A 20,334-nucleotide genomic window follows, 5' to 3' on the forward strand; every position below is an offset into this window, starting at 1 on the left:
CGGTCACCCCTGTATTTTCGGTTTCTGCGCATTTGCCTCTTCTGGACACTTCCTAGGACTGCGGTCGTACAGCATGCGGCCTTCTGAGGTCTGGCTTCTTTGTTTAGTGTAACGCATTTGGGGTTCGCCCACATCGTAGCGTGTGCTGAGACTCCATTCCTTTTTGTGACCACATCATCCGTCCCATGTGTAGACCACATTTTATCGGTTCATCAGTTGATGGACATGTGGGTTGCTTCTGCTGACATACGTTTACAGACCTTCCCATTCAGGTTTGTGGATGTGTATTTTCACTTCTCTTGGGCGTATATAAACGTGGGAGTGGAGTTGTAGGGCCCTGTGATGTCCGTTTACTCATGTGCGTGTGTGTGAAAACGGTTTGTGTGGAGTGAAAGAGTCCGTGACCTCTGGAGCCCCACATTCTTGAGGAAATCCGTCGTGAATACAGCCGGGATGTGTGGCCACACGGGGGCACCACACCTGCTTGCATCCATCAGATGAAATCCACTTTAAAAGTAGAGTAACAAGGGTGATGCACCACTCAAGGACCATTCCAGAAGCCTGCAGGCCCCCACAGGTGCTAGGCAAACGCGGTAGGACTGATTTGGTAATGGGCCCAGAAGAGCCACGACCTCGCGGAGAAGGGAAAGGCCTTGTGGCCAGCTGTGCGCAGCTAGGCCTCCTGACTACATAAAGTATGGCCAAGGTTATGGGGGGGAGCGGGGAGCACATTGTCAAATGGTGTAGTTGGTGAAAGACAGCTGGGTGTTGTGGGGCGAGGGGGGGATGAACCTTTTTGTGTTGATGACGGTGATAGTATCTATGTCATAGGGCCGAGGCCAGGATTTTAGAGATGCCATCGAAATGGCCCAATGGAGGGCCTCCCTTCCTTCCTGGCATGTTTCTACTTCTCAGTCCCTTCTGGGCCTCAGTGGCGTGGTCCCGGGCTCCGCATCGAATTGGCCCCACCTTTCCCCTCCCTGGCCAGACCTCTCCTCCTCTGCTTCCCTGGCTGCTCGCACCCACCTCCAAACCGCCTGTGCCGTACAGGGACTCCCTCTACCCACCTTTGACACCGCCTCGCTCCCGCCACGCCTGCCCGGCAGGCCGGCCCTATGCCCCCGACCCGCTCAGGACACCGCTGACCCAATCCCTGGGGGCAGCAGAGCCACGTTATTGGGTTTTTTCCCGTCGCTCAATGGGCTCCAGCCAATCAGCGTCGTCTGCGCCAGGCTGGCAACGCCCCGAGCGGCGGGCATCAGCGGGGGCCAGGCTGGAAACCGCACGCTGACGGGTGGGCAACTGCCCTGGTACCCTGGGCTCAGTCGGAAATGGAACGCTGCTCTAAAGTGCGGCCTGACCAGCAGGAGACAGGGGAATGCCTAGAGAGAAGGAGACACTGGGGGGGGGGGGCGGCCCCGCAGGAGCAGGGATGGGAAGGTTGAAGGTTGAGATGGCTGGAGGTGCAGGTAGGGTGGGGGCAGAGGTGTGCGGCACAGGCCCTCCTGCGCTACCAAAGCGGAAGGAAAATGATTGGAAACAGCGTGCCTTGTCACACTCACACCTCTGAAGCAAGCGGGTCTGGGAGAGTTCTCTGCCCAGAGCAACCCAACCACAGCCATGGCAGTCCAGCTGTGGCCTTGCTTGCCCCCGGAGCATAAGACAGGTTACTTCCATCTCCTTCCTGCGCTACCATGCCAGTGGTGATTGGGAGCAGAAAAGCAGCGGCCTGGAACTTTGGAATCCTAAAATGATGCCAAATCATTCCCTACTGGGGAGGGCGACAAACAGCAGAGTCACAGAACGATCAAAATAGGAAGCCCAGAGCCCACAAGGGGAACTGCGGGCAGACAGGAACTCTGCCCTCCCCCTCAGTGTATGCCTGTCCTCCCACAGCCTGCTGGGCCTCAGAGTGGCTGATGGCATCCCGACTCTCAGCTTCGACTGAGGCCGAGCAGACGTCCCAGTTCCAGGTTTCCGGGCCACACTCCTCCAACCACGGCCATACCTTTCACACGAGAAACACAGAGAGGCTGGGAATTCAGTGGACTTGGGGATTCTGTAACCCGCACCGATAAACTTGTGTTTAATTTTCACCACGAGGAACCCTTGCAGGTACAGAAGGAAGGGAATTTTTAGGGCTGTCGGGGGAGTTCTGTGCGTGTCGTCGTGCTGTGACTGGAGCTGAGAGGTAAGGAACTAAAGTTGCCATTGTTTTCTCTGCGCGCTCCGGGATCACCACACCACAGTCTTCAGAGCCGTCCTTACCGCCGTGACAGTACAGCAGCCACGCCGGCTCCTCAGGGCTTCCCGCAGGTGGCCCTTCATCCCCGTTCACTGCGGGTGACAGCCTGACGAAGGAAGAGGTCCCCGCAGACCACGGGTGCTACGTAGGCGCCCAGTTCCCATTGGCAGGGAGCCCGAGCCCTGCCCTGGGGCCCAAGGGCGCGACCACACCCATCCCCACATCCCCACTTGGCGGGCCCCTCTTCTGAGACCACTCCCAGGTCCGACTCTGTAGCAGTCGGGCAGGAGAAGGAGACGAGAAATAGACACGGTTTCTCAGCAGACGAAATCGAATACGAGCATTTGGTGGCTCAGGGCCCGGAGGGCTGAAGAAACAGATCGTATGGCAGAAAGCTGCCGTCCCTAAGGCGAGGGGAAGCGGGGAAGAGGTCGGGCTGAGCAGACACCTAGACGCCAGGATGAGGGGCCTGGAAGAGGCAGAGCCTGGATCTCTGAGGAGGGGCTGCCACAATTTCTCAGGGAAGGCGGAAGCAACCTTATCCACCACGAGGGGATATGGGGCAGGAGATGATTTCTGAGGACCATCTTCCAGGTCAGTAATTCTTTCTTCAGTGGCATCTGTTTGTGGTTTCATCCGTCTGTTGACGGCTTTTATTCCAAAGGCTATGTTTTGTTACCCCTACGCTTTTTCATGTCTATTATAGTGAGACCGAGAAAGAGCACGAGCAGGGGAGGGGCAGAGAGAGAGGGAGACACAGAATCTATGCTCCAGGCTCTGAGCCATCAGCACAAAGCCCGACGTGGGGCTCGAACTCACGAACCGAGAGATCATGACCTGAGCCAAAGTCAGACACTTAACAGACTTAGCCACCCAGGCGCCCGACTTCGACAGTTCTTTTTCAAAATTGACTGGGTGCTTTTTTTTTTCTTTTAAGGAACCTCTGTGTGCCCAACGCGGGGCAGGAACTCGCAACCCCGAGACACAGAGTTGTGTGCTCTAGTGAGTGAGCCGCCCAGGTGCCCCGTGCCTGGGCTTTTAAAATTATTCTTATCTGTTTGATTCCCTCTTCTGTGTTTTTATTTTGTTGTGTCTCACAGGCCATTGAAGACTTGGGGAGGTGGAGTAGCTTTCTATCACAATAACGCAAACAACGCGTAGATATCCACGAGCGCCGCTCTCTGATCTCCTGAGAAATCAAAGGTAATGCCAGTCTGGGTTTTAAAGTCCCCCCCCCGCCCCACCCCACCCCACCCCACCCCAGTTAAGCACAAGAGGGGAAGGCGGCTCTCTTTCTCACCCTGCCCCCTTTGCTGTGTGCTGGCCCGAGGAGGCTTCCGTGGGGGGTGGCCACCTGGGCTCACCTCTCAAGCCTCCAGGACATGCTGAGTGTGCCACACGTTCCCCGGGGACCTCCAAGTGAGGGAGCGAGCCGCGCCGTAGAGCACAGCCCCACAGAAGGGGATCTGGCTTGAGCCCGACGTCCTTGATCCACACCCCGCCTGGGCCACCTGCCAGCTAGTGGTGTGGAAGAAGCCGTGAATGGGGATCACGCCTCTAACAGGCTGCTAGGGCTGCGGGATGGCACAGCCGTGAATGGGGATCACGCCCGAGGCACACCGCAAGCTCGCAATGCCATGACCGCAAACGATGTCCTCTGGCCTCTGAGAGTTGCACCCTGGGAAGGTCCACAGGGCCAGTCCTGTCTTCGACAGGCCTGCAGATTCTCCACCAAGGTGGGCCGTGTCTTCAAGTCGAGGTTGCTGACGCGTGTCCCGCTGGGCCTCTGGGGGTCCTGGGCCGGAAGCCTGGGGTGAGCTACCCTTCCAGGGAGGGTGGATGTGCTCGGCCGGCCCGGAGCCCAGCAGTACCACGACGATGCAGGGGGAGCAGTTCCTCTCTCAGCCTGCAGCTAGGGGTGGGGGGAAGGCAGCCCCTCCCTGTTCGCGGCTGCTAGGACTGGAGTCAGGGGGGCGTTCGTCCCCGCTCCCTCAGACCCACTTCTCCTTATAGCACCATCCTGCCTTTGTCCCGCGGGGGCCACCCTTCACCAACACGGGTTTTAGGTGGGGTCTCGGTTCTGCCCTCTGACCTTCTGAAAGCCGTTTGCTCCTGGCACCTGGGAACCCCACCCCGGGAGCTCCTCCCCACCCCGGGAGCTCCTCCCCACCCCGGGAGCTCCTCCCCACGGCCCTAGCACATCCCTGCTCACCCACCCCTGACTTTGCATTTGCACTGCGTCCTCTTCCCCGGGATTTCTCTTGCTTACCCGCGCGCCACCTATGCGTGTTTCTCATTCCGTATTCGCTGGTCTTTCTCCCAAACTGGACTGGCATCCCTGGAGGGCAGGGGCTGGCTGTCAGAGTGGCACCACCCCCAGCCCCCAGCCTAGGCAGCCCTGCATCATGTGACCGGCGCCCAGGGCCACAGCCATTGGCCCAGCGGGTCAACCTACCAGCCCGGGTCACCGAGGACTTGGCAACAGGCTCATCAATGCCACCCCGAGTCTCCTTACTGTCATCACACGTGGGAGGAGGCCTTCGTGCCCACGATACGCAACCCAGAAATCGCCAATTGACAGTTTAATACCCTTGGTGGTATAAAAATGTGTAACTTTGGGGCGCCTGGCGGGCTCAGTCTGTAGAGCATGTGACTCCTGACCTCAGGGTTTGAAGTTGGAGCCCCAAGGGGGGGGGGGTGTAGAGATGACTTAAAAACAAAAACTTTAGGGGCGCCTGGGTGGCTCATTCGGGTAAGCCTCCGACTTGGGTTCAGGTCATGATCTCACGGTTTGTGAGTTCTGGCCCCACATGGGGCTCTGTGCTGTCAGCATAGAGTCCGGTTTGGATCCTCTTGACTCCCTCTCTCTGCCCCTCCCCCACTCGCGTTCTCCCTCTCTCTCAAAAATAAACAAACATGGAAAATAATTAAAAATTGGGGTGCCTGGGTGGCTCGGTCGGTGAAGCGTCCGACTTCGGCTCAGGTCACCATCTCACTCACGATTCGTGGGTTCGACCCGTGTGGGGCTCTGGGCTGACAGCTCCGAGCCTGGAGCCTGCTTCAGATTGTGTGTCTCCCTCTCTCTCTCTGCCCCTCCCCTGCTTGTTCTCTGTCTCTGTCTCTCAGAAATAAATCGCGTTAAAATTTTTCAAAGAAAATAAGTAATTAAGAATAAAAGTAAAATAAAAACTTAAAAAAAAAAATGTATACCTTCTTGACTGCCCAAACCGGCAAGCCTTGTCCTTGAAGACAAAAGACATACTGGGGGCAAAATATTTGCAACATAGGTAACAAAGAACTAACAGCCCTAGTGTATGTACCACCAGTGGGGTCTTTTGGTCGGGAAGGCCATCTCTTAGTATCTATTGACATTTCAAACGCCCATAGGTTTTGGCCTGTCAATTTCACTTAGAGGTAATTATCCTAGAGGGAGGCTGACACACGTTCACAGTTGATACTTGCGGTGCTAATGTCAATGGCAGAGAGAAGAGGAAAGGTAAACGTACCATCCAGTTGGGGATTCATTATGTAAATTGTAGTACCTGCATATAGTACATACATACAGTACATGCATCAGATACCACGCAGCCAGAAGAGAAATGAGCTAGACATTTGTTTAGTGACATGGAAGGTTTTCAAAGACCTATTGCTAAATAAGTAAGTAAGTAAGAGAAAATCACAATTAAATATATAGGATTATGCTTTTTATTTTTATTCATTTTTGTTTTTCCCTGCCCGCCCCCCACCCCCGCCCCAGGGTATATGCTTTGTAAAACTCTGTAAATGACTATGTTGGTGATTGCATTAGAAGACTATATGTAGAAGAGAGAGACAAAATTGTTAACAATCTTGCTTAATATAATGTTGCTTTGTAAAAATGTTCGATGATGCGCTCTAAAACTGTGCAGGGTGCTAATGGAAAAATGATAACAGCCAGGGTGGACCGCAAGTGGGCAGTTTCTCCTAAAGCTAAACATCCAGGGGCGCCTGGCTGGCTCGGTGGGAAGAGCGTGCAACCCTTGATCCTGGGGTGGTGGGTTGGAGCCCCACGTTCGGTATAGAGATTACTTAAATAAATACCCTAAAATTAAATGAAATATTTAAAGCTAAACATCCATGTCCATAGGACCCAGCAATTGCACTCTTGGGCATTTAGGCCAAAGAAACAGAAGCTTAGGATCACGCGAAAACACGTACGTGAATGTCCATAGCGGGGGTATCTGCAGCAGCCTAGGACTGGGGACGAGCAGCGTGTCCTTCAGCGGGTGAATGTTTGAAGCAACCGGTCGGTCCACACCAAGGACCGTAGCTAGCAATACGAAGGAAGAACTGACTATGGATACACGCAACCATCTGGATGGATCTCAAGGGCATTATGAGAGTGAAGGGAAAAAAGCCCACCCGGAGTCACCGAGACCTACTGCATACCGCATCATGGTTCCATTTACCGAAGTGCTCAAATGACCAACTTGTACACGAGCGAGCACACAACACTGGTGGTCGCGGGGTGGGACGGAGCAGAGGGGAGGAGGCTGTGGTTACGAAAGGTTAACAGGAGGGGTCCTTGGGAGGGAACCAACTGGACGCGGATGCCCGTGGGAGTCGCCTGAATCTACACGCGTGGCGAAAGTGCAGAGCTACGCGCGGCCGCACACGCGGGTGCGGCACACACGGAGCAGCTCTCGGACGGCAGCAATGCCAAAGCCGGGTGTGCGATTGCACTAGATGTGCACCCTGCCGGTCCCAGGGAACTGCGGGAGGCGCCCTGGCGCTTCTCCGGAACTCCCCGTGAGGTCCGTCACTTCAAGATCCAAGTTCCAGCCGAAAGCACACAAGCAGGGCTTGGCGTGGACGGACACGACGACTTGCGCGACTCTGCACGCAGACGTCCCGCTCGTCCCGCCGGGACGTCTAGGCGTCGCGCGGCCCACCGGGCCCGACCGCTAGAAAGGAGCGCGCGGGAGCCGAGCCCAGAGGGGCGCGCAGGCGACCGGCTTGTTTTGATTGGGCAGGGGACACGTCCGTCAGGCCGCGGGGCCGGGGCTTCCGCGGGCGGCCTGGGAGCGGCCCCGTCCTGAGCCGAGCTGGGGCATTGGCGGAGCTAGCCGGAAGGGGTGGGCAGGAAGGCGGTGCCCCGCGACCTGTGGGGCGGGGCTTCCTGTGGCGCGCTGAGGGACAGGAGGAGACCGGTGCCGGGGCGGTGAGGGTGGGCGCGGCGTGCCCGGACGACGCCCCGGCCTTCTGGACACCGCCCTCCGTCCCTGGGCTCCGCCCTCCGTCCCTGGGCTCCGCCCCCCGCCTCTCCGGGTCCTGGCCCCTGCCAGAGTCTCCGTTCCCCGAGGCCTGGGGACCTGTGCGTTCCGCCGGGGCGAGGCCGACCTGACGGTGTCTGGCCCTGTAGACGGCCAGGGCCAGTGTATCAGGGCCCCCGGGGGCCTAGTGAGGGGAGAAGGGGGCGGCGGGCCCACCGGGATGACCAAGGGCATAGTCACCGCGTCTGCAGCCCCTCCCCGCCCTGGCCTCGGAGAGCGGCCTTGCTGTGCGGTCCGGGGCGCATCCAGCCTCCCGGGGACCGGATCGTGGCACCCCCGCCCCCCTCCCCCCCCCCCCACCCCTTCCTTGCCCGGCGCGCTGTGTGTTCCAGCGACCTTGAGTGCGTCTGGGACAGTTCTCTGTAAAGCATGGATCCCACCTCCACACACACACAGGCCTAGTACCCGGTACCCGGGAAAAGGTGGGCAGAGCTGGTGCCCGTACCCGCGAGTGTGGTGTTGGCCAGGGGAGCTCTCCAGGCTCCTGCAGGTGAGGACGGCAGGAAGGTAACACAGTCTTTCCCACGCCACTTGACAGGTGTGGCCCCCCTGGGAGAGAGTCCTGCCCGAGTCACCCTGTTCTCCAGGACCAGCTGTGGTTGTCCCTGCCTGTCACCTGGGGAGGTCACAAGCAGGGGCGGCCCCGCAGAGGCAGAGAAAGCTCGTGGCTTCTCTACAAGTGGGTGCCATCAGGAACCATCCGTCCCCGTGGTTCTCAGGCTGGACGGCCGCGTGGGAACACCTGGAGGGCTTGTTCAACCTCGCGACGCCGGACTCCACCCCGGAGTCTCTGATCTTGCAGATCTGCGGTGGGGCCTGAGAACTTGTGACTCTAACAAGCTCCGGGCTGACGCTGCTGCCACCACCACGGGTCTGGGACCCCCTCTGTGAGGAGCACTGCTGCGGAGACCTGAGACTCACTCCTAGGTGTGTGCGTGCCCCGTGCCCTCCCTACCTGGGCATAGCCCCTTGGCCGGGTCCCCACGGGCCTGGGAAACGCCAGGAGGCTGCTAGCCCTCGAGGATTCGGGGACTTCCCATCGAGGGGCAGTCAGCGTTTCCTGCCCCGGTTTGTCTGGAGGGCACCGTCCACAGCCCTGGCGGGGAGAAGGTGTCTGTCGGGTTTGTACAGGCGCCCGGCAAGTCCCAGACCGGAGCGGATAGGTCCGGACACGTAGGAGAGAGAGGGGCGGAGATCAGAGTGGGGCCCGGCAGTGGGGATGCAAAGAACCCTTGGATGAGGCAGAGGACAGAGCCGCACCCTGAGCTCGGGGCCGGGGGAGGACCCTGGGCCCTGAGACCGAGAACGTGGATTTGGGGGGAGCGTGCAGACGGGAAAGGGGGTCGTCTGCCCGGGACCGGCCCTGCCAGTCGTCTGGTCCGTGGGTGCCGTCGGCCCTCTAGCTGCTGGGAAGCCACTGCCTTTCTCCAGCAACATGGCCTCCCAGGTCCCCGGCGGTGCCGCCCGGAGCTGCTCGGCACCCGGCGCCACGACCGCCACCCACCCACTAGGGCCGGTCTCTTTGGTGGTCGCTGTTTGTTTGACTCCGCGGTGGCTTGTCCCCGGCTGGTGGGGGCAATGCAGTGCCCGGCACCGGCCGCCATTTGTCTCCAGAATGAGCAGCTCTGCAAGGCGGCGCCCGAGCGTGTTCTGGCCGTGGGGTCAAAGGGTGTAGCCTCTGCCTTTCCTTCTCCCTGCTCACGCCCCCTGCCTCTAGCTACCGGGTCTTGGCGCTTTTCCTGCTGGACCGCTTCAAGCTCTCTCTATAGGGTAATGCTACGAGGCCTGAGTCACGTCTTGCTAATCTTTCCCCGAGCTGCGCTGCCACTTGTCTCTTGACTGTGGTTTTGGGTTTGTTCGGGCCAGGCAGACGCGTTTAGTTTCTGTGTCATCGGGCTTTCCAGGCTCTTCCTAATGGCTTCCGGGGTTTCTCGTGGGTTCCTTTGCTCCAGACTTACTCAGAGAGGCTTGCTCCACGTAAATACCTGAGTGGCTCTGCGACGTGGCACACGAGCGTGTTGTGGCCGTGGGATCAAACGGACTAGCCTCTGCCTCTCGTCCTCCCTCCCCCCCCCCCCCGGCCCCCAGCTACCGGGTCGTGGCGCTTCCCTGCTGGACCGCTTCCATGTATTTCTCACCCGTTGCTGCACACCGAGTTACCCCGACGTACCCCTGCCACCACTAATCCCTGTGATCTGACCTCCACACTGTCTGAGGACAGGCTCCTAGAGGGCTCGGTTGGGGGGCTCTGGCTCAAGGTGGCTCACAGGCCGCAGTCCAGGCATCAGCTAGGGCCCAAGCCACCCGGTCTGCCTGTCAGGCGGGCCCTGCGTCCAAGCTGGCTCCCGTGGCTGTGGCGGGGCCTCGGTGCCTCCCCCATGGGGCCCCTCCATAGGGCAGCACAGGGCAGGGCTTCCCAGAGCCAGCGATGTGACAGACGGGAGACAGAAAGAGACAGCGAGCGAGGGGGCAGAGGGGGGGAGAGAGAGAAGAGAGGGGCCCCGAGATTGAAGCCTCAGCCGTTTTACAACTTCATGTCTGTGTTCCTGTTCCCTCCCCTCTGCTGTGTCCTTCTAGGTCACACGGGTCCACCTGGAGCAGTGCTGGAGGGGACGACACAGGAGGAGCGTCCTGGCTCCTGAACCTGGGTGCGGGCGTCCTGGTCTCACAGGGCCCCTCAGGAACACGTCCTTTGTCTAAAGGGGGGGTGGCACGTTCCGGCCCGCGGACCAAGGCAGGCAGGGCCCGCATTTGTATGGGCAGAGGGTGGCTCTTCGTCTTTAAAGGCTTGCAGACAAAACGCACAAAGAGCCAGAGACAGGAAGAATATGGGACCGGGTTCCCGGGCGGCCCACGCAGCCCAAGAGGGGCGCTTTCTGTCCTTTGCGGGGCAGCGTGCAGCCCTGGCGGCCGTCCCGGCACAGGGGCGGGCAGCTGTCTGTCGTCACGGCAGCCGGTCAGCACCGTTGCCAGCGTGCTGAGTCCTGCCCAGGCCTGAGAGCAGGAGGCTCCGGACCGCCGGTGCTCCCGCCCGGGCGCCTCAGTCCTGCCCCCGCATCCTCTCCTTCCCCGGGGCCGGGGGCAGCTGCCCCGTGAGGCAGGCAGGGGTGACCTCTCTCCGCACACAGGCGTGCCCCCGCTTCTGCCCCCTGCCCTCCGCCGGGCGGCTGGCAAGCGGGTGAGGGCAGGGAGTGGAGAGGAGTGGGCCCCTCCTCAGTGATGGTTCGGGTAGCCGGGTGGCCCCGTGCTGGACTCTGGTGGCCCAGGTGGTGGCAGGCACCGGCTTGCGGTGGGGGAGGGGTGGGGTGCAGCTGTCAATTCAGGAAGGAGCTCCCACTGTGGCCACAGGAGGCCAGCAGCATCTGGTTTCCCTGGGGAAGTGCCCACCCCGTCCTTCCTGGCTGGGCCTCAGAGATGAGTTCGCTGTGACACGCTCTGACATGCTCCCGAGCTCTGTGTGTCACGCCGGTTCTGTGGGCCGGACCTTTCCCGTTGGCCGTTGCTGCCGCGCAGGGCCAGGGCCCGGGGTGCAGCTCCTGGCACCGTGGGGGGGGGGGGCGGGCGGGCGGCTGCCGTGTGCTTTTTGAACCCGAGGACAGAGGGTCTCGGGGCAGCCGGGCCGTGTCCCGGGAGCAGCAGCAGAGACCAGGGCGTTGCTTGCTGGGCCTGACCTCGGGGACCGTGGTCGTGGCTCCTGGGGACATCCCCCGGCCAGCGTGTCGGGTGGCTTGGTCCTGAAGACGGCCCCCCGGAGACCCACAGGCCCAGTGTGGCCCCACGCGCCGGGGCCATCTGACCGGCGTCGTCGCCAGCCCCCTGGCGTGTGTCTGAGCTGAACGGCTTTCCCGTCCCTCGGCCCCGGCAGGAGGAACAGCAAGGAGGGCCCGGCTTCTCCCGGCGGCCTTCCCTCGGAGGCCTCCTGCCCCTGGTGGCGGGCGGCGGCGGCGGCGGGCGGGGAGGGGCGCGGAGTCTTCCCTTTCCCTCACGGGGCCGCGCAGGCGCGCCCCCTGGTGGCCGGCCCTGTGGGTGGGCGCAGCCCCCCCCCCCCCCCCCCCCAGGCAGCCAGATCCTGCGCCCGCTCACCTGCCTACCCACGTTCGGTGGCCATCCCTGCACCTCACCGTCTCTGCCCGAGGACGTCTGTGCCCGGCCGGTCCTCAGCAGGTGTGCCGGTTCAAGGGCAACCCCCCACCCCACAGCGTGGCTCAGTGGTTTGCTCAGCCCCGCCCCCGCCGCCGCCAGTGGCCTGGCTGGGTTCCTGGAGACCTGCTGAGAGACACGGCCGGCCCGTGGGGAGCCCGTGGGGAGCGCTAGAGGCGGCGGAAGCCAGCCCCACCTCTGAGCCGCAGAGCACAGCGGCCCCAGCTGGGGACCGCCCTCCCCTGGATGCACCTGCCCCGGAGGAGGAGACCCCACCCTCTGGGGGACCCGTCTGCACTTGCCGTGGGCCCACTCCCCCACACCCACCCGAGCGGGAGCGGGAGGAGACCGTCCAGAGCTGCAGAGCACCGAGCGCACGGGAGGTGCCTGTGGCGGGCACCTGTCGCTCTGCTCTGCGTGCTCGCTGGCCCTGTCTTAGCGGCCACCCCATCCTCTTTCCCTTGGTTCCGCCGGGGTTCCGTGGTCGGGGCTGCCCTGGAGCACCTTGGCCCTATGCCCTGGAGCGGGGTGTGGCCGCCCGCGCTGGGGTGGGCCCACAGAATCCTAAGGGGCCCCGGACTAAGAGGTGCTGGGACTCCCTCGCTGGCTCCGGTGAGCGGCAGCCCCACCCACCCTGAGGGGCCGGGTGCCCCCCTTTCCTCACCCCAGTCCCCTTCCAGCCTCTTTTGGGGGGATGGGGGGCGGCGGGCGATGGGGCAGAAGGGCGACAGGCAGGGCCAGGTGCAGAGGTGTGGCTGGGGCGGGCTGGAGGCTGGCTGTGGGGTGGGGCTGGTCGGCTTCCCCCTGCCCTGCGCTGCCTGGACTCAGAGCGGACAGGACCCCAAGGATGGGGGGCGGGGGGCGTGCTGCTCCCCACTGGGGTGGCCAGCGGTCCCGTCCCTACACTTAGAAGATGAGATGGGGCCAGCCTGCGGTCGCCGCGTGGCGGGGACCGCTCCTCTTCTCCTGGCGCCCCGCCTGGCAGGCAAGGCCTGGGCGCTGGTGCGGGTGCGGCGGGGCTGGGCCACCATCGCCGCTGGCTCCGGGCAGGTGACCAGGCCTCCACACCCTGTGTGTGAGCCCGGTGGCGGGCCCGGGCCTTGCCCCTCCCTGTCTCCTCCTAGCACCTAGCGGCCGGGGTGTCCTGCCGGGACTCTGCCAGTGCACCGGGTCCCAGCCCGCTTGCCGCTCGTAGGATGGAGTCCCGGTGCCATGCGCCCGTCCTACCCCAGAGCCCTCTGCAGGGATGGAGCCCCAGTCCTGCTCCCTTCTGCCCCCTGCCTGGGCAGGGCCGGGTCTGTCCTGTAGCCTCCGTGCGTGGAGCCTTCCCCCCGGGGCTTGTTCCCCACCCCCGGGCTGGCACCTTTCGCCCTTGCTTCCCTGCGTCTGTCACAGCTGCCTGGACAGGATGTGGCATCCAGGGAGGGACAGGGGCTCCTCCTCAGCTCAGCCCAGCTCTGGAGCTGTCCTGTGGGGACCCTGGCCAGCATGCCCCGCAGAAGTGGTGGGGCCCGACTTTATTCACCTGCGTGCGGCCTGCCTTGAGAGGGCGGTGTCGCCCGGGACTGGCCACCGGGCGCCTAGGGTGGCAGGGCCGCCGCCAGTTTCCAGAACAGTGAGGAGGTAGTGCGACTTTCCCATCTGTTAGGGTCTTAAGGCCTGGGGTAGTATATGCTCGTGGAGGCACTGGGACCAAGTGGCCTGGCCACTGCCCTCTCTAGCCGTAGCTGCTGGCCTCTGTCCAGTGGGCGTGTCAAAGCAGGCCCAGTCCTATGTTGTTCCAGTGCGGTCCTCCTCTTCCCCTGGACATTCAGGGGCCCTCCTTGCAGACCACGTTTGTAGGGCCCTCCTCTCTGTCCCTGTCCTGGGATGCTGCTGTGCCCAGTCTGGCAGCCCCTGCCTGCCGGGGCCTCTCCTTTCCAGCGGGGCTGACATCCCTGTACCAGCACAGCCGCTGTGCCCTGGACCGAGGGCAGCTACTGTCCCCCTACCGTGCCCCTGGCCACCTCGCAAGCCCTTGGAGGGGGAAGGAGGATGACCTGAACTGTTGGGAGTTGGAATCCTGGAACCCCAGCTGCCCTGGTGGGGCGACTCTGGAGCCCTAGGTAACTTCAGGACGGGGGCCCGTGGGAGCTTTCCCAGAGGTAGTCCCAGAGTCCTAGAGAGCACTAAGTAGAGACCTTGAAGCTCAGTGCTCCAGCAGGTCCCCACGGAGCCATCAACAGCCTTAGGATCAGGGCCCCCAGAGCAGTAGAGAGCACTCGGGTGCCTGCTAGGGATGGGGCACAATAGCACGTGGAGGCCCGGAACCTTCAGGGCACTGGGAAAGGTGTGGGAGTCCACAGGGACCCACAGAGCCCTGGGGCAGGGGGCCAGGCTTGAAGTGGAGTCCTGGGGAAGGCCCAGTATCCTCCCAAGCTATCGAGACTGCATGTGACAGGGGTGTCTCTGAGCCCTAGGGCAGGAGGCTCAAAGGGGGAGCTCTCTAGGGACTGTGCGAGTCCTCAGCAATCCTCCACCTGGCCACAGGGGGGTGAATGCAGGTCACCTCGGGGAAGAAATGAATGGAAAGGGGGAGACTGCGTCACATGGGTAGGACCGTTTCCTCCCTCTCCTCTTCTCACATCCAAGAAACCACAGTGGTTGCCAAGCACACCTTGTCGCCCCCTTTCCCGCACCAGATAGAGGCCTATAGAGGGCCATCACGTCCAGAAGCCATGCCCCGTCTCTGTCCTTTCCTTGGGATGTCTCCAGCTCAGCTCCCCTTCGCCTCCCGCTGTGCCTTCACTCTGCCCCAGCCACTCCAGAGTGTCACCGAGTCAAGCTCGCCACTCCCCCAGGCCCTATGTTGGGTCCGCTAGGCTTCACTTGCGTCTCTGCCTGGGTGCCAAGTGCCCGTGGGGTAGCTGCCCTCCCAGGCAGGGTCAGTCCCTCCTCTCAACACACCTGACTGGGGATCAGTGGGTGAGACGAGTTGCATCACTGTGCCCCTCTGGGGTCTTGGTGCACTGGCGACCTGACATGGGCTCACTGATCTGATCATCAGGCCCCTTCGTCATCAGGAAGGAGGCACCGTCTCGTGTCCGTGCCCACCGCCCACCCCAGAGCAGCCGGGTCTAGGTGGACGGTAAGGGGCAGAGGCAGGGAGCCTGGGGAGTCCTCCCCGAAAGTGGCTGGGCCCTGGGGGGGAGGGGTGGGGAGCAGGGGTGGGGGTGAGCCGGGGTGGGAGTGGCTTGGAGCAAACAAGGGAGGCTGAGCTGTGGGGGTGGTGAGAAAATGAGAAGCCATTCATTTCTTTCATTTTGTTCCCTAAATTCTAAATGCACGTGTTACTTTAAGAAAACACACACACACACACACACACACACACACACACGTGGGAGAAACACTAGCATGCAGGAAAAAGAAATGGTCAGGAGCACGGGGTGGGGGGGGTCCCAGTTCCAGCCCTGACCCAAGTTCATCGTGTACCATAGGGGCCCGCGGGTGCTGTGCCCAGGGAGGTAGGCCTGGCCGAGTCCTACTGCCCAAGCAAGGAGCTGGTCAGAGGTGAGGGACTGATGCCAGGGCCCCACCCGTCGGGGACCCGTGCCAGGGACTCTGCTTGCCACCTGAGCGCTTGGAGTGCTTGCCCGGACCACCCCCCACCCCCACCCCTTACGCCTTCCTCCTCAGCTGACATGCAGAACCAGGATGCAGGGCCTCACGCAGTCTGTTGCCCTCCAGCTCCTTAGCACTTGCTTTAAAAACTACATGTAAAGGCACCTGGGTGGCTCAGTCAGCTGAACGTCCGATTCCTGATTTCGGCTCAGGTCATGATCCCACAGTCGTGGGATTGAGCCCTGATTCGGTCTCCATGCTGAGCGTGGAGCCTGCTTAACATTCTCTCTCCCTCCCCACTGCCTGCTGCTCCCCGGCTTGTGCTCTCTCTCTCTTAAAAATAAGTCAATAAATGAAATAAAAAATACATGTAAACTTTGGGGCACCTGGCTGGCTCAGTCAGTAGAGCATGTGACTCGATCTCGGGGTTGTAAGTTCGAGCCCCACATTGGGTGTACGAAATCTTTAAAAAATATATATATATGTATGTCAACTTTGAAGATTATGAAACACCCCCCAGCCCCGCAGAAAACCTGGAGATAGGCAACAATATAGCCAGGTAAGGGGTTGGATTAGACCCAGAAGCGATGAGGCATTTGAGTACTGTGAGCTCGCATGCCACTAAGCAAGCAGTTTTCCAGGAGAAACCCCAGCAAACAAACATGTCTCCTTTCTTGCCCACGTCCCTGCCCTTGGACACTGAGGCCCGTTGTCAGCTCTCCGAGGTTAAAGCCTCTGTAAGTAGCGTTGTGCCCGTGCCCTCGCCTGCATTCCCAAATGCGCTCTCCATGCCCCGTGGTGGCAGTTACTGTCCTCAGTAGTTACAGCAGCTTTGGGTAAGGAGTCAGGAACCCTACAAGTAAAGCGCAAACACGCCTACGGGTAGCATGCAATCCCCACCCCAACCCCAAAGCAAAAGGGGAGAAGCAACAAAGCTAGATGTCGACCCCGGAGGCCTCCAGCCGGGGGAGCCCGACCCATACCCAGCAGAAGGAGCCCACACGTTAAAAATAAATGGTCTTTTTATTGCGTGTCCACGAAAACAAAGTCGGGGTGGCTTTTGGCTGACCCCCCCCAACGAGGTGACAACGGACAGGAGGCATGCAACGACAACAACCATGTTCTCCTCTCAGGGAGAAGAGTCTTGCCCTCCTGGGCCCTAAGGGTCAAAGGCAAGCAGGATCCAGAAGGCTCCAGAGGAAGGCCTGCCCAAGCCCACCGTGCCACGGAGGGCCTGGGCCTGCCACCTACCCCGCAGAACGAGGGGAGCGAGCGGTGCCCGGGGCCAGGCCCGGCGCTCCCAAGCCAGAACACACAGAAAAGCCCCCACCCCCTCCCCCAGCAAACACTACTAAGGCAGTCAGCCAGGACTTCTGAGAACAGGCGGCCACGAAGCCAGAGCCTCAGGGCTCCGTCCAGAAGGGATTGCTGTCCTCAGCCTGCAAGGAGTAGTAAACAAAGAGCAGGAAGGCGGCAAAGACCAGGAACAGGAGCAGCTGGCCCCAGAGGGGGACCTGGCGGTCCTGGCCCAGACTGGCCCCAGGGGCCTGCTTTTCCGGCCGGATAGCTCGACGAGTGAGCCACGAAGTGGGGGAAGATGGAGAGGAGGACATGGGGGAGGCGGAGGAGGAGGTGGGATAATAGGATAGGCCCAGGGAGCTTCTGGACACGCTGGACACAGGGCGGTAGTGCGCGACGCTCTGGTAGGTGCCGTCCCGGCCATACACGGGGCGCTCCCTGAGGCAGAGAGGGGAGCGGGTGAGCCGGGCGGGGGGGGGGGGCGGGGTGCCAGGGCCTGGAATCGCACCCAGTGCCTGGTCCTCCCTCCTACTCACCTATCCTTGCTCTCCTCTTCAGAAGAGAAAAGACTGTCCTCACGCACCTGTAGGTGAGAGTCAGGAAAGGAGACCAGCAAACAGGTCGGCGTGGCCTGTCCTCTCCCTCAGTCCAAACTCTCCCAACCGGCCTATTCTGACCAATGCTTAAAGGCCCAGACCCTGCCCCTCCCGGGACCCTCCTGAGGTCCGAGCCCTGTGTCTGTAGGGTCTGTAGGGCTTTGTTGCTTGCTCCTCGCCTGTCCTGGCTGCCTGCACCTTACTTTCTGCCCCGAGGTTCCGAGAAAGAGCTCAAAGCTAGATCCCAGATCAGGGTGGAAGGCCGGTCCCAAGTGCTCTAGTCTCTTTCTTTTAACGTGTATTCATTTTTGTATTAAAATTTTTTTCTAATGTTTATTTATTTTTAAGAGAGAGAGAGAGACAGACAGCGCGAGAAACGGGGGAGGGGCAGAAAGAGAGGGAGACACAGAATCCGAAGCAGGCTCCAGGCTCCACGCTGTCAGCACAGAGCCGGACGCGGGGCTCAAACTCACGAACTGCGAGATCATGACCTGAGCCGAAGCTGTGGGCGCTAAACGGACTGAGCCACCCAGATGCCCCTAATGTTTATTTATTTTTGAAGGAGACAGAGACAGAGCGTGAGATGGGGAGGGGCAGAGAGAGAGTGAGATACAGAATCCCAAGCGGCCTCCGGGCTCCGAGCTGTCAGCAGAGAGCCTGACCAGGAGGCTCAAACCTACAAACCATGACATCGTGACCTGAGCCGAAGTCAGACGCTTAACTGACTGAGCCACCCAGGTGCCCCACAAGTGCTCTATTCTTAACAGTTCTGACAGCCCCCCAAAGAACGGTCCTGACCAGGAAGGTGTCTGCTGACCACACCTCTCTGGAGGCACGGGGGCCACCATTTGTCCCAGCAGCCCCCCCGTTTTATCCGAAGGCAGCTACGACCCCCTCAGGTAGCACCCAAGTGCTCAACGGCCAGCTCACCTGGTGGTGAAAGGTGTCTGTGTCTGAGAGTGAACTTGGGGGCTGGCGGAACCCCTTCGAGGCGCCCACAGGCTCGGGCTCCCCATAAGTCCTGGTGCTCAAGTAGCTCTCCTCATAGTAGTCATCACCGTAGCCTTGGGAAGGGGTGGGGGACAGGGTAGCAGAGGGGAGAGTAGTGCCCCACCTCGGCCCAGTGGACCTAATCTGAATCCCATTTGCCAGCCTGTGGCACCGTTTCGCCCCTCTAGGGCTGCCGAGGGTGATGGGGGTCGAGATCCCAGGTTCCCCCCGACACCAGGGTCCCTGAGGGAGTGCCATAAAGGTGGCTGGGTGCCCGGCCCATCCCGGCCTTACCCTTGCTCTGGTAGAGTAAGGCGTCCTCTTTCTTCGGCAGATCGTACATATCCGAGTCCACTGATGCCGAGTCTAAGTCTGAATGGGGGGGGGGGGCCGGGACCATTTGCCCCCGAGGCCCCCCTCCTTTCCCCCGTGCCCCTCCCTCCCGGCCGGCGCCCTTGCTGCACCCTCCCGACCCTGGCCTCCGTGGCGCCCAAGCCCCGTCCCCACGGGAGGCCAGGTGGGGCTCTGGGGCGGGGGCCTCACCCGAGAACCGATAGGAGAAAGACGACGCGGACGAGTTCGGGGGCGAGAGCCTCCGCCTCTGGGTCTCGTACTCGAAGATTTTCTTTTCGTAGAGCTTGCGGGTGGAACCTGGCCAGACACGGGACGCGGAGCGGTCAGGGGCGCGGGCCGGGAGCCCGGGGGCGGCGCGGGGAGGGGGCCCGCTCGCCGCCGCGTACCCACGACAGGCCCGTGCGGGATGTTGTACTGGCGCAGCACGGCGGCCAGCTCAGCGTCCGACAGGACCGCGTAGTCGTCCATGGCGGGCGGCGGGCGGCGGGGACCCGGGGGCGGCCCGGGGCCTGGCGACGCGGGCCGAGCTACGGCTGCCTCGGAGCGCGGCGGGGACAGCGCGAGCGCCTCGGGAGCGGCGGCACTCGCGTCACGCCCGCGTCACGCCCGCGTCACGGCCGCGGGCTCTGCGGACGGCGCGCGCTGTGCGGGGCGGGGCCGGGCCGCGAGCAGCAGCCGGTGCGGATCGGTCGGGCCGTGGGAGCAGGCGGGGCGGGCCTGACGAGCCCCGACGTCACAAACGGGCAGGATAGGCTAGAGGCAGAAGGGGGCGGGGCGTGCGCGGAAGCCCGGACCGCGCACGCCCGACCGGCCGCGGGAACGGGCGGGGCCGCGCGCCCCGGGAAGGGGGCGGGGCCGGCGACTCTAGAGACACCGCCTGCTGGCGCGTTCGGGAGGGACTCGAGAGAGGAGCTGGGCCTGCGCGCGAGAGGAAAGAGCGTGGGCTCGTCGGGACGTGGGAGCGGGGCGGGGTCTGCGGCCGAGGCGTCACCGGCTGGTGTGTCACGGCTAGAAGGGAGGAGGTAGGGGGGTGCCTACGCAAATCGAACCGGTAGAAACCGGCCAGGACAGGAAAGCCGCGCGGGACCGAGGCGCTGGGCGTGGCTCGCGCTCCCCGAGTCACGTGGACTCCGGCCCGTCCCCGCAGCCCCCGCAGCCCCCGCAGCCCCCCGGCCCCCTCCCTACTCGGGACTCCCGCGCCTGGGGTTCCCCGACCGCCCCTGCAGCAGCGGGACGGGACCCGATCCTAAGAGCGAGCCCTTGGAGACCGCGGGTCCCAGGCCCGGCGCTGCTGCCAGAGCTTCACGCCCGTGCCCCCACGCCAGGGAAGCGGCCGCGCCACAACGCCTGTGCCAGGCCCGCCTTCCCGCTCTACGCGGTCCTGGCCCGCGCACCTGCGCCCGCCGTCCCGCCGATCCCCACCGCCTCCCTCCCTCCCCACTCCACTCGGGAGGAAATGGGGCACTGGGCCAGGAGGCCGCCAGCACTCCAGGAGCAAGCAGCCTTGCAAGGGACTGGGCGTGCCAATGGGCACTGGCAGAGGGCCGAGTGAGGCGCGCAGACGGCGAGTGTACGCCTGACCCACCATGCCATCCACCTGGGGCGCTGGGGGTTTGCTCTCCTCTTGCAATGCCTGCCCCCCCCCCCCCCGCCCCGGTAGCCCCAGGAGGCCGCCTGGTGGTGGGGGGGGGTCGGGGCGCCTTCCAGACCCAGAGGGCCTGCTCACGAGTTCCAATAAGGGTTGGCAGGCTCTGAGTACTTGGGTGTGGGTGGGCCTCGGCCCCGTTGCAGCACAGGG

At 62.4% G+C, this 20,334-nt stretch overlaps 1 protein-coding gene and 2 long non-coding RNA genes across 3 annotated transcripts; 1 reads left to right on the top strand and 2 right to left on the bottom strand.

Annotated features, from left to right (window-relative positions):
- Positions 1–1,784: 1,784 nt before the first annotated feature.
- LOC123383434 lies at positions 1,785–3,612 on the top strand. Its single transcript, XR_006593156.1, has 3 exons — positions 1,785–2,115; positions 2,250–2,839; positions 3,346–3,612. It is a non-coding gene; the product is annotated as an uncharacterized LOC123383434 (long non-coding RNA).
- On the bottom strand, positions 3,308–4,386 carry LOC109496655. The gene is made up of 2 exons (XR_002152883.3): positions 3,610–4,386; positions 3,308–3,434 (listed from the first exon to the last, which is right to left on the bottom strand). It is a non-coding gene; the product is annotated as an uncharacterized LOC109496655 (long non-coding RNA).
- An 11,915-nt stretch (positions 4,387–16,301) lies between these two features.
- EMD (emerin) lies at positions 16,302–19,118 on the bottom strand. Its single transcript, XM_004001017.4, has 6 exons — positions 18,923–19,118; positions 18,726–18,833; positions 18,477–18,554; positions 18,123–18,256; positions 17,133–17,179; positions 16,302–17,034 (listed from the first exon to the last, which is right to left on the bottom strand). Exons 1-6 carry the CDS (start codon positions 19,002–19,004, stop codon positions 16,701–16,703), a joined length of 783 nt encoding a protein of 260 aa, XP_004001066.1. The 5' UTR covers positions 19,005–19,118; the 3' UTR covers positions 16,302–16,700.
- Between the last annotated feature and the right edge of the window lie 1,216 nt (positions 19,119–20,334).

Source organism: Felis catus, chromosome X (assembly GCF_018350175.1).
Source record: "Felis catus isolate Fca126 chromosome X, F.catus_Fca126_mat1.0, whole genome shotgun sequence".
Taxonomy (NCBI): domain Eukaryota; kingdom Metazoa; phylum Chordata; class Mammalia; order Carnivora; family Felidae; genus Felis; species Felis catus.

What these genes read in the sequence shown, in the direction of transcription:
- EMD (XM_004001017.4), bottom strand. Translation starts at nt 19,004, where the DNA reads ATGGACGACTACGCGGTCCTGTCGGACGCTGAGCTGGCCGCCGTGCTG. An exon ending in CTTACTCTACCAGAGCAAGG is followed by an intron (nt 18,257 to 18,476) that starts GTAAGGCCGGGA and finishes CCCCTTCCCAAG; the next exon opens with GCTACGGTGATGACTACTAT. An exon ending in GAAGAGGAGAGCAAGGATAG is followed by an intron (nt 17,035 to 17,132) that starts GTGAGTAGGAGG and finishes TCTCTGCCTCAG; the next exon opens with GGAGCGCCCCGTGTATGGCC.